This window comes from Carcharodon carcharias, chromosome 17, assembly GCF_017639515.1.
Source record: "Carcharodon carcharias isolate sCarCar2 chromosome 17, sCarCar2.pri, whole genome shotgun sequence".
NCBI lineage: Eukaryota > Metazoa > Chordata > Chondrichthyes > Lamniformes > Lamnidae > Carcharodon > Carcharodon carcharias.
The window spans coordinates 65,614,581-65,629,194 of NC_054483.1; the positions used below are offsets into that span (position 1 = coordinate 65,614,581).

General features: G+C 38.2%; 2 protein-coding genes across 4 annotated transcripts in view; one reads left to right on the forward strand and one right to left on the reverse strand.

The window, feature by feature from the left end:
- Window positions 1-14,614, reverse strand: part of LOC121289648 — a 498,843-nt gene that overhangs the window by 363,656 nt on the left and 120,573 nt on the right. The window lies entirely within an intron of this gene.
- Window positions 1-14,614, forward strand: part of LOC121289561 (rab11 family-interacting protein 2) — a 77,267-nt gene that overhangs the window by 32,982 nt on the left and 29,671 nt on the right. For all 3 annotated transcript variants that reach the window (XR_005945604.1, XM_041209080.1, XM_041209082.1), the window contains exon 2: window positions 9,570-10,009. Coding sequence is in view for 2 of the 3 variants with exons in the window: in XM_041209080.1 (XP_041065014.1) it covers window positions 9,570-10,009 (440 nt within the window). In the remaining variant the exon portion in view is untranslated. The remainder of the gene's footprint in view (window positions 1-9,569; window positions 10,010-14,614) is intronic.

Below are 14,614 nucleotides of genomic sequence, written 5' to 3' on the forward strand. Positions count from 1 at the left end.
TAAAAAACTTCCACTCTACCATTCAACAGATGATCTATTCCCTCCAGCACGATGTCACCACGAAACATATCTTCACCTCCCATCCCTTCCAACATTCTGAAGAGACCATTCCCTCCACGACAGCCTGGTCCACTCTTGCTCCTTGTCTCGTCTTCCCATACAAGTGCCATGAGATCGACATCTGTACTTTCATCACCTCCCTTCCTAACATTCAGGGCTACAATGTATTCCTTCAAGGTAAATAGCGAATTACTCATACTATCAACTGGTATGTTGTATTTGCTGCTCATTTTGCAGTCTCCCCTACACTGGGAGACTAAACACTGATTGAGTGATCACTTTGCTGAACACCTCCATTCAGTCTGAAAGTATGACCCTGAGTTTCAGTTGCTTATCATGTTAATTCTCCACTGCTTGTCATTTCAATTCTCCATCCCACTCCCACTGTGACCTCTCTTCACTTACTGTTCCAGTAAAGCGCGGAGTAGCATCTCTTTTAAATAGACACTTTACAGCCTTCTGTTCTTGACACAAGTTCAAAAATTTCAGATTATTAACCGTTGCTGTCTTTTTTTCAGACAGCATTCTGTTAACATTTCCTCAAGATCCACCTCTTGTTTCTTGTCTCATTGGCTCTTCATTTTGCCCAGTACCATCATCTTTTCTGCCATTTAATCACTCCTCCCTTTTGCCCCATCACAGTTATTCCCTTTTGTTCTTTCCTTCTCTTTTCCCCATGCCTTCTCCTTCCCTGCCTGCTACTTGTTTAAAACCTATGAAATGTGTAATATTTCATAGTCTGAAAAAAGGTCATAGATCTAAAACAGTAACTGTTTCTCCCTTCTCAAATTTGCAGCATTTTCCATTTTATATTTCAGTTTAATTACATACAAAAAACAAAATTCACAAAAAAGCTGACAAACAACTAAACTAACTAACTTGATGGTTTCATTGTGTGATATAACTTCTACTTCATCCGAGGCAAATCTTTCCTGTATCAAATCCTAATTTTCTGCATTAATTTATAGTTAAGTAATACCCAGCTTATGGGTAATAACAAGTTGTGATTTATTGTTCGCATATTACTTAGTCTGATTTCTGGCTCAACTATGGCATTGCATTTCATGCATTGCCAACTCAGTCCAGTACAGTTATTACAGCTGAACCCATTTAAGATCAATTTACAGTATGATGAGATGAAATCCTACTTGAGATGAAAATTATTGCATGTTCAAAAACAAATTCCAGTCTGCAATGTTGACCCATAGTTAAGTCATTCTATAAAATCAAAATCTTCTATCCAGTCAAAAATTTAAGCTTGTAATTTTAGTTCTTAGCCATTTTAATTTTATGTTCGTTTCATACGAACAAAGAAAAACGTAAATGTGAGTTTGATCATCCTGACTACATCACCTACTTGCTTATTTAATCAATTTACAATTTTTAAAAATCTTGCTATGAAAAGGTTAAGGAAGATTACTTCCTCATTTCCTCATTTTATGCCAGCGTTAAATTTAGCCATTCCTGCTCTAGAGAATTTTCAGGATGTTCTGAAATAACTTTTTTTCTTCTGGAGGGTAACACAAATCCAGGTATGTTTAGAGCCAGGATTGAACGTTTTAAGTAACAGCCGATAGAGTTGAATTTTATACTAAAATATGACCATGGGAGTGGAATCTTAGATGACTTGGGCTTTCTATAGAAGTGAATTGCTCAGAAGCACACAGTTTAGAACCTGATACCATTCAACAAATACAAAAAGCACCTTCTTCATTTCTCCTGCCTCCCTCCTCAAGATTTCTGGTCAAAATATGGAAAAGGACTAATGGCAACCCAGAGCCCAGAAGTAATTACGTGGGCTGTTAAATTATTCTGAATTGTTTTTATGTTAAAATCATCATCAAAACCAGATATTTTGATTTTTTTTTAATCAGATTTTATTGACAGGAAAGTAATGTGGGTATTATAGAGGAATTGCATTCTGAAAATCTTGACTTTAAATGAAACAACTTTAAATGAATCATAGGTTCCCTTAGGAATCAATGTTAAAACCAGAGTTGGGTTCCTTCAGACATCCCCCCCCCCCCCCCCCCCCCCCGCCAAAAACCAGTGTACAGGTTGAAATACTATGCCGTACATGTGCAGTCCTGTGCATTCATAGCTGGAATAACTTGTAAAATAAATCACTGGATATAACAGAATTACTGTATGAATTCAAATTAGATAACATTAATCATCCAAACAAGTACTGAGTGTCACGGCTTCTGTGTCTCACCCACAGCACTCCTGAAGCTCAATTCAACTTTTTGCTTGCTTTCCTTTCCCACTCTGTCATTCTCTCTTTTTTTCCCCCATTCTGTCTCCCCTTTTTCCCCGCCCCCCCCACCACCCCCCACCCTTGCCGAGGACAGTGACTCAGCAACCCAAGGCTCTGGCCAACTCCCAATCTGAGGCTGTATCTGGTTGAGGGCCTTTGGTTGAGCCAAAGGGGGAAGCCATGGTGGGGTCAGCTCTGCAGATTGAGCTGGGGGCCCAGCTCCCTCCAATCTCCCACCCCCACCCTGGGTTACTTAATCAACTGGTTAGCAGCTTCCTGTCCTAAGCCACCATGGCAATTCTCTGAGCGTCAGTGATTGTCCCAGTCGAACCTCTGGGTCCATCCCCCTGTCCTGCGCTCCTGCTTCCAGATCTCTGGATTCACTCTTTCCTGGCAGTATCAGCATCTTGTGGCAGCAGCCCTGGCATCAGAACATGTCATTTGCTGACCCAGACTGCAGCACGTGGTGGGTGCAGGTCGAGTGCAAACAACATAAAAGCAAAAATGGCAAAGCAAATTGAAAAAAAACAGGCCCTAAAGAATAAACAAAGTGACATTAAGCGAGCTGACTTCAAGCAAGGACTTAATGTACCAGTTCCTGAGATTGCCCCATGAGGACAGATTGAGTAGACTAAGCCTATGTTCCTTAGAGTTCAGAAGAATGAGACAGTGATCTCATTGAAGCAGATAAAGTTCTTAAGGGAATTGATAAGGTGTCACTGGGAAGATGTTTTCCCTAGCTAGGGAGCCTAGGACTACGGCTCACAGTCTCTGAATAAGCAGTAGCCATTTAGGACTGAAGTAAAGAGAAATTTTGTCACTCCAAAGGATTGTGAATCTTTGGAATTCAGGGAGACATGGATGTTCTGTTGTTGAGTATATTCAAAACAGAGGTAGATTTTAGGCTGCTAATGGAATCTAGGTATATGAGGGTAGTGTGGTAAGGTAGAGATTAGGCGAATGGGAGTTGATGGCGTAGTGGTAATATCACTGGACCATTAATCCAGAAGCCCAGGCTCTGTCAGGCCCCTTAAGAATTTTATCTGCTTCAATTAAATCACTGGTTCATTTTTCTGAACCCTAAGGAACATAAGTCAATGCTCTGGGGATATAGGTTCAAATCCCACCATGGCAGCTGGTGGAATGGAAATTCTGTTAATTAACCTGGAATATAAAATTAGTCTCAGTAATGATGTCCATGAACCTTTAGTTGATTGTTGTAAAAATGCGTCTAGCTCACTAATGCCCTTTCGGAAAGGAAATCTGCCACCCTTACTTGGTCTGGCCAACATGTGACTCCAGACCCACAGCAATGCGGTTAACTCTTAACTGCCCTCTGAAATGGCCTAGCAAGCCACTCAGTTCAAAGGCAATTAGGGATAGGCACAAATGCTGGCCTTGTCAGTGACGCCCACATCCCATGGGAAATAGAGATTGGCCATGATCACATTGAGTGGCGGAGCAGGCTTGAAGGGCCAATTGACCTACACTTCCTATTTCTTATGTTCTTACCCTATGAATTAAATCATAATCCCCTTTAAAGTAGGAAGAAAATCTCCAATCTAATGTAGATCCAGAGGTAGAAATTTTGTGTTTAATCGATGTCCATGAGGAGTTGAATCAATATGTGCATGATCCTGATGACAGAAATGAAGTTCATTTTTTCATATCGTAGATTCATTTGTTCAGGCGTTTGTTAGTTTTTTTCATTTTCTATTGATTGCACTCAATGCTGCATTTAAAGAAGATCCTGACTCATTGGGTAAACTCATTGCTCACTGCTGTGATCTAATTGGAAAGCAGTTTCTGTCTGTGATTTAAAGCACACTTAAGCCTTTGGATTGATAATTGGTTTTCAGAATTGGCAATTTTTAAACCTGTACCTTGTGCCAGTAAACACATTTCACGTGACATTACATGATAATTTTTATATGAACTTTGCTTCCTCTTTTTTTGGCTGCTCAAGTGGTTGTAAGAGGTTGAATGTAGTTATGCCTCTTTTTTCTTTCCTGAGATATGAAAAGGTATGTGAGTCATCCTGCCATCCAGTTATCTTATTTTTCAAAGCACTCTCTGATGCAATTTTTCAGGCCATTCTTCCTTTTGTTGTAATTATGGTTTGCTTCAGGTAATGACAAACATTTTTAATAACAGAGAAAAGCTACATGGCCGAATAATTCCTTTCTATTCATCTTAATCTCATACCTGTTTTCTCATGATCATTTAATTTAATCAGAAACATATCCTTCTCTTTGCTAAAAACAAAAAAACTGCGGATGCTGGAAATCCAAAACAAAAACAGAATTACCTGGAAAAACTCAGCAGGTCTGGCAGCATCGGCAGAGGAGAAAAGAGTTGACGTTTCGAGTCCTCATGACTCTTTGCTACCCATTTGTACTATCTGATTTTGTGGTATTCCTTGGTAACTTATTCTACCATCCTATCCCTATTTTTCTTCACCTTAAATTGTCAAACTTTACTTATTTCTAATTTCATAATCTTTAACCTTGCTTTATTAATGTTTTAACTATAGTGATCAATGTTGAATGCAGCAAATTTGTCAATGCCCTTCATAATATGAGAAAGGCAAGACTTCTTAAAGTCATCTTGAAGAGAACAAATCTAACCATAATTTAGATGCGGATATTCAGAATCGTTATGGTTGTTCACCACCTCAAGAGCAATATGATTTTGTGACTGGACACACACACTACTCCAGATGGGATGTGAATAACAATGGTGTGGTTATTTTTGATTTGTGCTTTTAAGTCTCTGCTACTGCAACCAAGTACTTATTTTGCCATCTTAAACTGCAAGCAAACACTGAGCGAATGGTTTCAACAATTTATTCAAAGTAGTACCAAGGATGTTTTTCCAATTGCTGTGCTGTCTAACTAGTTCAGACATTTTAGTTGCTTGTTTCAATGCTAGTTATTTTACACTTCTAAACATCAAACAGCATCTGACACCTATTCATTTCATTATATTTTTATTGAGCTTTTTTATATGAGCTACAAACTTGGAGGTTTTGTTTCCTTGTGCAAGTCATTGCTAGACACAAAAGGTAGCAATAGTCCAAATTATTATCTATCGTTGCACTCTTCTTCCTATTTTAAGACATGTAACTACTTTAGACTTTTTTCTCTCTTTGCTGTGACATAACTTTTAGCTATTGATGGTAACATTGAAGCTTGGCATAAGCTTTTGGAAGCTTGTGTATAAGACCAGCTTCCTTGTTTACCATCCAAATGTTGTAATCCATAAATTAAGCATACCTCCCTTGCTGAATCCATGCTGCTTATCTGTTTGCATTTCTCAGCATTCACTTCTTGGAATACGTAAAATTGTTTTAGATTTTATTTGCAACTAACAGGTTTACTTGTTTGAGATATGTTGTGACATTTCTTTTTAAATAAGAGCTTTGTAAGTCACCTCTGAATATTCCAGAATTGGTAAATTTACAAAATCAAGTTAGAATTTTGCTAATTCAAGACTTACTTTCAGTTCGAAGGTTTTATTTCCTTAAATAGGTCAAAACTAGGAGATAGAACGTTTTTTCACATGATCATTTAAAAAAATGTTGTGTCCCCAGTGGGGATTTCAAAGCTTGAAAGAATTCGTCTGAGCAAGGCTCAGATTTCTTTGACAGAAACTTAAAAAAGGAATGAGGTTCAACTCTCTATATAGTGGAGACTTTGAAAGGTTGAAGATGACAGTATGTTATTTCACTTTACAGTAGATATCATTTTCTACATGTAAAAAATCTTTATCTAAAGTGGCATACTAGAAAGTACAACTTATTGTTTTAAAGCTACATTCCTGAATAATATTATAGCCAGCTGAGAAAGTGAAGAAATTTTGTGCCATCTGCACTTGCAAAGCATTTCCATGTTTGGTAAAAAAATTGTTTTTAATGGCACACCAAGGATTATGGTAGCATTTTCCATCATATCCAAAAATATAAGAGGAATGGAATTTTTATTCAGAGTATACTGGAGGTCAGCTTGTGCAATTAGGCTTAAATTATGCATGTATGTAAGTTTTTTGAATGTTTTAAGAGTCAGGTCAACTACTGATGTGGATTTAAACTAATACCCAATGCACATCTATTACCTTCAGAGCACTGTAATAATCAGGTACAGAGATACTGTAACCTGTGAAATGTAGCTGCATTACTGTATCGTTCTGGTAAAATCACAGATGGTTTGGTAGTGCATGCAGTCTGTTGTGACTAGAATTTACACTTCGTATTTCATTATTGCAGACATAAGAAATTTTAAATATGGAGAAAGCTGTACAGACATGTAAACATCACGTGCTATAATACAAAGGTGTTCATACTATCTACCTATATAATTGTCATTCTGTAAATCTGTATCGAGGACAAAGATATCACACTTTTTCCATGTGATTCATCTGAATGTAGGATAAGCTATCACCTGTTATATCACTATAAATAAACAATTCAAGAATTCTGGAAAACAATTTAAAGGTTACAAATAAACCTGCTCTGCAACTCATTGTTTATTGTGGATTTTTTTGTCTGCAGGATCTTTCCCTTCATTGCCTTTTGAGACTCTCTTTTTCATAAGTGACAGCCTTGGCTCAGTAATAGCGCACTCGTCTTTTAGTCAGAAGGTAGCAGATGCATTCTCCCCTCAGGTGACCTGAGCACACAATCTAGGCTGACAAGTGTACAACTGAGGGAGTATGTTGAGATGCCATCTCTTTCGAATGCAATGGTAAACTGATTGTTTTCTGGCGCTATTTGAAAGAGTAGTAGAGTTATCCCAGCAACCTCTCCAATATTTATCCTCAACCAACATTATTTTTTAAATCCAAAACAAAACAAAAACAGAATTACCTGGAAAAACTCAGCAGGTCTGGTAGCATCGGCGGAGAAGAAAAGAGTTGACGTTTCGAGTCCTCATGACCCTTCAACAGAACTAGGATTTTTTAAATACTCGTTTATCTCATGACAATTTGTGGGACTTTTGAGTGTAAATTGGCTAGTGACTTTCCCTACATTAGAACAGAACCTCATTGCCTGCCTTTGGGCATCCTGCAGTCATGAAAGGCACTATATAAAATGCAAATTCATTCTTTGAATCCTATTGCACAAATCCCTTGCTGAATTAAGAAGCACTGCTCTGAGGGAGAACATTTTAATTGAAAACTACATATTTTGTAAAATGTGTTTTTTCTAACCATTGCTTACTGAAATCATCTCTAAGGTGTGTTATTGCTTACCTCACTTATTGCTCACGAGTCGTTTTATTTCATATTTCCCCTGAAACAGTTACTAAGAGCGAAATCTTCTGCTCTGAAGTCTATGCTTGGTGGCGGGCATGGAAGTGAGAGTGATTCCTGCTGGGGTGGGATGGGTGACCATGCGCGATATTGTGCTGGTCAGCTCATTAAATATGCATCCGCAAGGAGCTCGCTGATTCTCATGGCGGAGGCAGGTATGAGGTCAACATCCCCATTACCTCATGGGGTTGAAAATCTGGGCGCCATATTTATTTAATGAGCACCCAGACGGTTTGCACTATCCCTTCCACCTTTGCCTGTCCACTGCTCCACCCTTCCCCGCTAAACCTCCTTCCCTTCCTTGGTCATCCTCCATGCAACTTGCACTGCCACCACCCAGTTTCAAGCATAGGCTGGCATTTACAGACAAAAGAGGACAACGCAGCAGCAACTCAACATTGACCATGGAAGAAGTCCTACCTCACCAGGTGCACGCCAATTATATACAGTTGTAAAAGTGAACATTCTAATTTCTCACTGGCAGAGAACTTAATTTGGCGGGGAACTTAATTCCGGTGATGTGGCTTTTTAATGAGCATGCATGACGTACATCATGCATGCAAAAGGGCTTCCCAACATTGTTAATAGAGAAGCTCAACCTGCCTTTAAAGTCCCAAGAACTTAACTCCAATGTCATCCCAATGTCAAGATTTTTTTGGGCTCAAACCAAATTAAATTTCCCCACCCGCCACATTTGCTGCTGCTGGCAGGACTGGAAGATTTTGCCCTGAATGTTCTTTCCAAATTGTATGTCCTCTGTATTGCTTAGCCATTGTCTAATTAGCTTAGCTCACTTGTATTGAAAGCCAGTATTAACTTTGAAATTAGTTTATAAGAATTTGGCTTGCAATGAATTATTTTGAGATTACTCATCTGCAAATTGGAAATTAAAATGATCAACAGTTACAAATAGTAAGAAAGTTAAGGTCTAGCCTTGGTGTTTCAACTGTACACATTATACACATGCAATAGAGTCAAGTAATAATCTTGCAAAAATATTAAGGTAAGCCTACATATGAGAGTGTCTGTACATTAAGTTAACAAAACACAATTGTTCAGGTAATAAATTATAAAACTTGATAATGATCAAGGCTATTTGAGACAATGATATTAAGGGTATTTACTATACTAAAGGTTGCTTCAAATTAATTCTATATATCAAACATGAATGTTTTTGAATTTTAATTTCAAATTTTTAATTTACTGAGTTGAGTACAAGTTCATAATTAAACGCTGACGTTCTTAAATACCTAATTGTCATTTGATTGTAATCCATGAAGTTAATACTTGTGTTAATACTCCTTGCTGAATGAATTTTAATGTAGCAAAAGCAATAGAAATAAAAATAAATTGCTCAAGTCTGTCATGTAATGGTAACGCTAGAGCTGAAGACACTTCATTGATAACAAAAGCCAAAGTTAGAAGGCAAAACTGTGTCAAAAATACAAGATGCAAATTCTTAAACTAGCCAAGTTTTAAAAATTAGGTTCTATGCTTAATGCATTATGCAAAGACCCGAGTACATAACAAACTGTATACAACTTCAGCTTACTGACACACAAACATTTTTCATATTCTCATTATTCTCCCTGAGTTAGCTGCTTTTGTATCAATATTTAATCTAAAAACCTAATAGGTCCTCCATTGAAAATAGAAAAATATTTTTTTTCATTTTTGTACTGTACAGTCCTAGTAATTTTTTTGACTAAATCTAATGAATAAAGTGGGCATGTACCTTAAGCAATGCTAATAACTTGTATATGTGCCCTCGGCCATTGCTTTTTTCAAGAAGTATGTTTCTTCTTTAAAAGCATAGTTTAAAAAACTAGAAATAATTTTACTTCACACTATTGTGTTGAGCTAACCTGCGTCTATGGCTGTCTTCATTTTGCAATTGTATTAATTCATATCCATAGTAACAAGTCCTGTATCCTGTGTTTAGGTGGTTCAAGTTAGAGTCTAAACCAGGAAAGAAGTCAAAAGAAAGAGGCGCAATTCAGGTTTCCATCCAGTTCATGCGAAACAATATGACTGCAAGTATGTTTGATCTTTCCATGAAGGATAAAACGAGATCCCCCTTTGCCAAACTGAAAGACAAAATGAAGGGAAGGAAAAAAGATGCCACTTTTTCTGACCATTCGTCTGCAATCATTCCAAGTACAACATCTACTAACCCTGATCAAGAAGCATTGGAGATAGATAATCAACTCAAATCAAAGCCAAAAAGAGCCTTCCTCTTGGGACCACAAAGGCTATCATCTGCCCAGTCAATGTCAGATTTACCTGGTCCCCGTCCATCACTGGGAAAAATTAAATCCAATACCATAGGTCATGTTGTCTACAAACCTCCTTCAGATTCTGTTCACTCCAGTGAAGAAAGGGGTAAGTCTGATCATAGAGTTAATTATACTGATTTTATTCTTAAGCAGACATTTCAATTCACTTAAAAAAATAATGGCTGAAACTAGCTTGCTTTCTAAAGTAGCCAATTCTTTTTCAGATTTGGCTTTTATGAACTTTTTTGTCTGGCTTGTATACTATTGAGGTGACATTGGCAGTAAGTAGAAAAACTAAAACAAAGTAAATTAAATGCAAAATGATTGCATGAATTAATAGAAAAACATCATGAAACTATTTACTTGTGGTAAGCTGTTTTTATTTACAGCTTTTGAACTGATTAGAATTGAAACTATTTTGAGTGTAGCCTGGATTTAAGCCCCTGTCTCTTGATGTAGCCGCGACAATTTATAAAAATAAAATGTCATGTAAGTACATAGAATCTGTTTTTGGATTGAATGATCTTGGCTTTGACATATATCTGCAGTATTTAAGAGCACCAAAACATTACCAATTCCTACTGTTTTAGTGTAAAAGTGGGCTTAATGGGATGGGAGCCGGTGTAACCAGAGGAAAATCAGGCATTGACCCTAGGAAGGAAAGGTTAGGAGATGACCAGAAGATTGTAAAAGTAGTAGATTTTATGGAAAATTTTAAAGGAGATTGCAGCATTGGGAGGGGGTTTAGGGAGGTAATTCCAGAGCTTAGAAATTAAGCAACTGAAATTACAACCACCCAAGGGTAGAGAGCAGAAGAAAGATGCATATAAGGCTGCGATAAGGGAAATAGTGTGTTGATGGTTAAAGGTTGTAGTGCCTGTGAAGGTTACAGATGGGGAGAACTGAAATTATGGAGGGATTTGAACTCTGGAATGGGGATTTTAATTTGGGGGCAGGAAGCTACTTCAGGTCGTCAAGGACTGGTGTGGTCGGTAAGGATGATTTGATGTGTGACAGAATATGCACATCAGAGTTTTGAATCATGTAAAGTTCACCAAGTGGGAGAGTTTTGGATTAAACTTCCCTACAATTGACGGAATCAGAGGCGTATTTGCCAAAGTAGAGAAGGCAGGAGTATTGGAGGCATAAGCAGAAAGTGTTTGTGACTGAGAGGATGAAGGATAACAAACCCTGCTCAAGCATGAAAGTGCTGCTGAGGTAATGAACAATTTTTCTGCCCGAGGTTGTGGCCTGGCGGAGGTTGAAGTAAGGAGTTTGTTCAGATCTGAAGACAGCAGCTTTATTCCTCCAATTTGTTTAGCTAGAGAAATTACAACTCATCTAAAATAGAATGTTGAATAAACAGTCTGGCAGTATAGAAACAGTTAAGAAATTGAGAGATTAGAGCTGGGTGTCATAAGCCTACTTGCTGTCCAATGTCTCCAAGTGCCTGCACGTTTATGAGAAAGAGGAGGGACCAAGGATGAACCTCTTCATTTTTCTCACCTTTTGCCACATTCTTTCGTCTGTGATTTTATGCAATAATTAAAGACTACAGATACTTAGAATTCTAGATCATAAGTAGGCGATAATCTTTGTTATGGACAGAAGGGAGTTTAATTTAAACAGCTCTGATTCCCACCTGTCCACTTTGGCTTTGACAAAGGATGTATAACCCTTTGGATGCATGAGATTGTTAATGTTTCACCCATTAAGAATTTGAAAGGAAAAGTGAAGGATCCTTTGTCCTAACAGACCAATAGCCTCCACTGGCCAGGCCGGGCCTAGGAAATATTGATAGCCTTTGTATAATTCCCTTTGAATTTGATCTCTGCAGCCACAGGGGCTTGTTAGGGTCTCTTCAGATATAACGAGGTATCAGCTTCTCGGCTGCGTGTGCGCGCATGTGTGTGTGTGTGTGTGTGTGCGCGCGCGCGCGCGTGCATTGAATACTTAAAGCTTATTGTGTGAAATAGTCCTTAAAAGTATTTACATCTTCCTAAGGATGATTGTAGGAAGGATATAAAAGTAATGACCAAGTTGCAATGTAGATTCACTACGTTGTTCCAGGGTAGATGGATTAAAGGAGGAATAAGAGAGATTTCTAAATAGAGACTTTGTCTCTTTATGTAGGATTATGATGGGATAAGTAGTGGTGGATGTTTCTATTGGTCAGCAAGATTGTAATGAGGGGTTGGTTGTCTACTACAGATGATCATTTGAATGTGAATATTCAGCCACAAACTCTTGAAGTAGGTTCCAAGAGAGCTTTTAAAAAGCAACTTGATAGTCGCTCAAACCAGGGTATATCCTATTAAATGGTATGGATTATAGTGGGATTAGATTTGGGTGACTCATGAAGGAGAAGCATTGGTGCCCACTTGGTGGGCTGAATATGTTTCTCTGCTTAACATTCTTTGATTCTGTAAGTATCTCCGATAATTGGAATATTTGCTGTTAACTGAAACAGTTATTCCTCCTAGTCTGACTAATTTTCTAACAAGTAAGGGAGGAAAATGCAATTTGAACCATTGAATAAAGGTTTGAATTTTTCAACAAATTGTATTTATGCCAAGCTTTTAATGTAGTAAAATGACCCAAGATGCTTCACAAGACGCATTGTCAAACAAATTATGCACCAAGCCTCATAAGGAGCTATTAAGGCAGATGACCAAAAGCTTGGAAAAGAGGTAGGTTTTAAGAAGCCTCTTGAACCTCTATCTCCCTTTCCTCTTTTAAGGAGGGAATCCAAGAGCTTAGTACCTAAGCAACTGAAAGCACAGCCACCAGTGGTGGGGAGATTTTAAAATCAGGGATATGCAAGAGGCCTGAATTGGGAGGATCACAGTTTTAGGGCTGAAGGAGATTGCAGAGACGGGGAGGGTTGAAGCTGTGGAGGAATTTGGAAAAGGATAAGAATTTTAAAATAGAAATGTTACTTATGAGTAGGTCAGCGAGCTCAGGGGTGATGAATGAATGGGACTTAGTACGAGCAGAGTTTTGGATGACCTCAACTTAGGGTGGAAGATGAGAGTTCAGCCTGGAATAGGTTCATATAGTCAAGCCTAGAGATATTATAGGCATGAATGAGAGTTTCAGCAACAGATGAGCTAAGGCAGTCAACACTAAATCCTGACAGTGTTGACATAAGAATTATCACCTTGGAGCGGAGAACACTAGAAGAGATTTGATAGATGTTTAATATTATCAATGGTTTAGGTAGAGTAAGTAAAGAGAACCTGTTTCCAGTGGCTAAAGGGTTGAGAACCAGATGATTTTTAAGGTAATTAGCAAAAGAACCAGAGGCGACATGCGGAAAACTTTGTTTATTCAATGAGCAGTTAGGATTGAAATGCACTAATAGGATAGTGGATACAGATTCAATTGTAGCCTTTGAAGGCGAATTGGATAAATACTTGAAGGAGAGAAAAATTAAGGAAAATTGGGGGGGTGGGGTTGTGTGGGAGGGTGGTGGGGGTGGTGAATGGAAAGAGCCAGCACAGACTTGATGAGCTAAATGGTGTCCTTTTCTGTAATATTCTTTGGTAGAGTTAGTTTGGCTGAGACGTGGAGAGGGAGAGAAGATTTAAAGTAAACTTGTGTAATGTGGTTTGCTGTAATGGAGGTTTGGGTCTGGTGTATTCTTTTCAGTATCTTCCCACAGAAATCCAACAGTAGGGGGTATTAGGGGGAAAAAAGAGCTTAATCCCTTTCTCTCCGCCACTCTTATTTCCTATCCTGTACTCTCTATGCTATGAATAGCCTAGTGAAGAGCAAGGGGCAAGATCATCTCCAAACCTACATCACAACTGTTTTATAACCACCCATGAGGAGTTACAGAAGAATATCCCTGGAACATCAGCCACTTGGTTTTTTTTTAAAGATGCTGAACCTCTGCTTGCCAACTATCTGAATGATAAAATTAATACATGGGAAAAGGTGGGTGTAAATCCCACCATAACGTGCTGCAATACATAATGTAAAATGCCAATAGACTTTGCTATCATATGTTTTGAGTTTAACATTACATTTCATAATAAGGAACTGATCCATTAAGTATGCCAAACAAACTATAATAGTATTAGCTCTGTATTTGAAACTTTGAAACTAATCTTGTTCTGATCCAAGGCTCCTCAAATCAGATTTTTTTAAGTACTTTTTTTTTAAGTGGCTCTTAGTGTCAGCCGTGGGTCAGTTGGTAGTACTCTTGCCTCTGAGTCACAAAGTTCCGGGTTTGTCAAACTCCAGGGCTTGAGTGCAAAAATCAAGGCTGGCATGCCAATGCAATACTGAGGGAGTACTGCATTGTTGGAGCTGCAGTCTTTTGGATGGGGCATTAAACTAAAGCCCCATCTGCCTGCTTGCGTGGATGCAAAAGATCCCATGCACTAATTTGAAGAAGAGCGTGGGAGCTATCCCCAAGTAAACCTCAAACAATATCACAAAAGCAGATTATCTGGTCATTATGACATTGTTGTTTGTGGGAGTTTGCTGTGCACAAATTGGCTGCTGCGTTCCCTACGTTACAACAGTGACTACACTTCAAAAGCACTTCATTGGAGGCAATGTGCTTTTGAGATGTTCAGTGGTTGTAAAAAGTGTGATATAAATGCAAGTCTTTTTTATCATAAGTATTTGTTTTAAGGTTGAAAGTCAGAGCTATTAAAACTATTGCATTTTTTCTGTTTTTAAAAAGCTCTTAAGTTTAATG